At 63.9% G+C, this 476-nt stretch overlaps 1 protein-coding gene across 1 annotated transcript in view; it reads left to right on the forward strand.

Moving 5' to 3' along the window:
- The window catches only part of DNMT1 (DNA (cytosine-5-)-methyltransferase 1), a gene marked incomplete at both ends in the record, with an annotated part of 2,507 nt that overhangs the window by 1,450 nt on the left and 581 nt on the right, over positions 1-476 (forward strand). Inside the window, 3 exons of the mRNA XM_010131614.1 lie at positions 7-77; positions 171-318; positions 411-467. Coding sequence (XP_010129916.1) covers positions 7-77; positions 171-318; positions 411-467 — 276 coding nt within the window. The remainder of the gene's footprint in view (positions 1-6; positions 78-170; positions 319-410; positions 468-476) is intronic.

Raw genomic sequence — 476 nt, forward strand, 5'->3', positions numbered from 1 at the left:
GGCAAGTGCAAAGCTTGCCAGAACATGGTGAAGTTCGGGGGCAGCGGACGGAGCAAACAGGCATGTTTGCAGCGGAGGTGCGTGTCCTCCTCCCTGGGCAGCGCTGCCACCTGTCACGGCCCTCTCCACCTCCAGAGGGAGGGGACACGACACTCCCCCTGTGTCCCCAGATGTCCCAACTTGGCCGTCCGGGAAGCCGACGAGGATGAGGAGGTGGACGACAACATCCCCGAGATGCCGTCGCCCAAGAAGATGCTGCAGGGCAGGAAGAAGAAGCAGAACAAGAGCCGGATCTCCTGGGTGGGGGAACCCATCAAGGTGAGGCCAGGCGGGATCCCCCTGGCCTGTGAAGAGGAGGCGGGGGCTGGCGCGGAGGTTTCACGGGGTCCCTGTCCCCTCCGTTTCTGCAGAGCGATGGGAAGAAGGACTATTACCAGCGGGTCTGTATCGACTCGGAGACGCTGGGGGTGGGCGAC

The sequence above is a fragment of the Buceros rhinoceros genome, unplaced genomic scaffold, assembly GCF_000710305.1.
Source record: "Buceros rhinoceros silvestris isolate BGI_N320 unplaced genomic scaffold, ASM71030v1 scaffold22162, whole genome shotgun sequence".
NCBI classification, from domain to species: Eukaryota; Metazoa; Chordata; class Aves; order Bucerotiformes; family Bucerotidae; genus Buceros; species Buceros rhinoceros.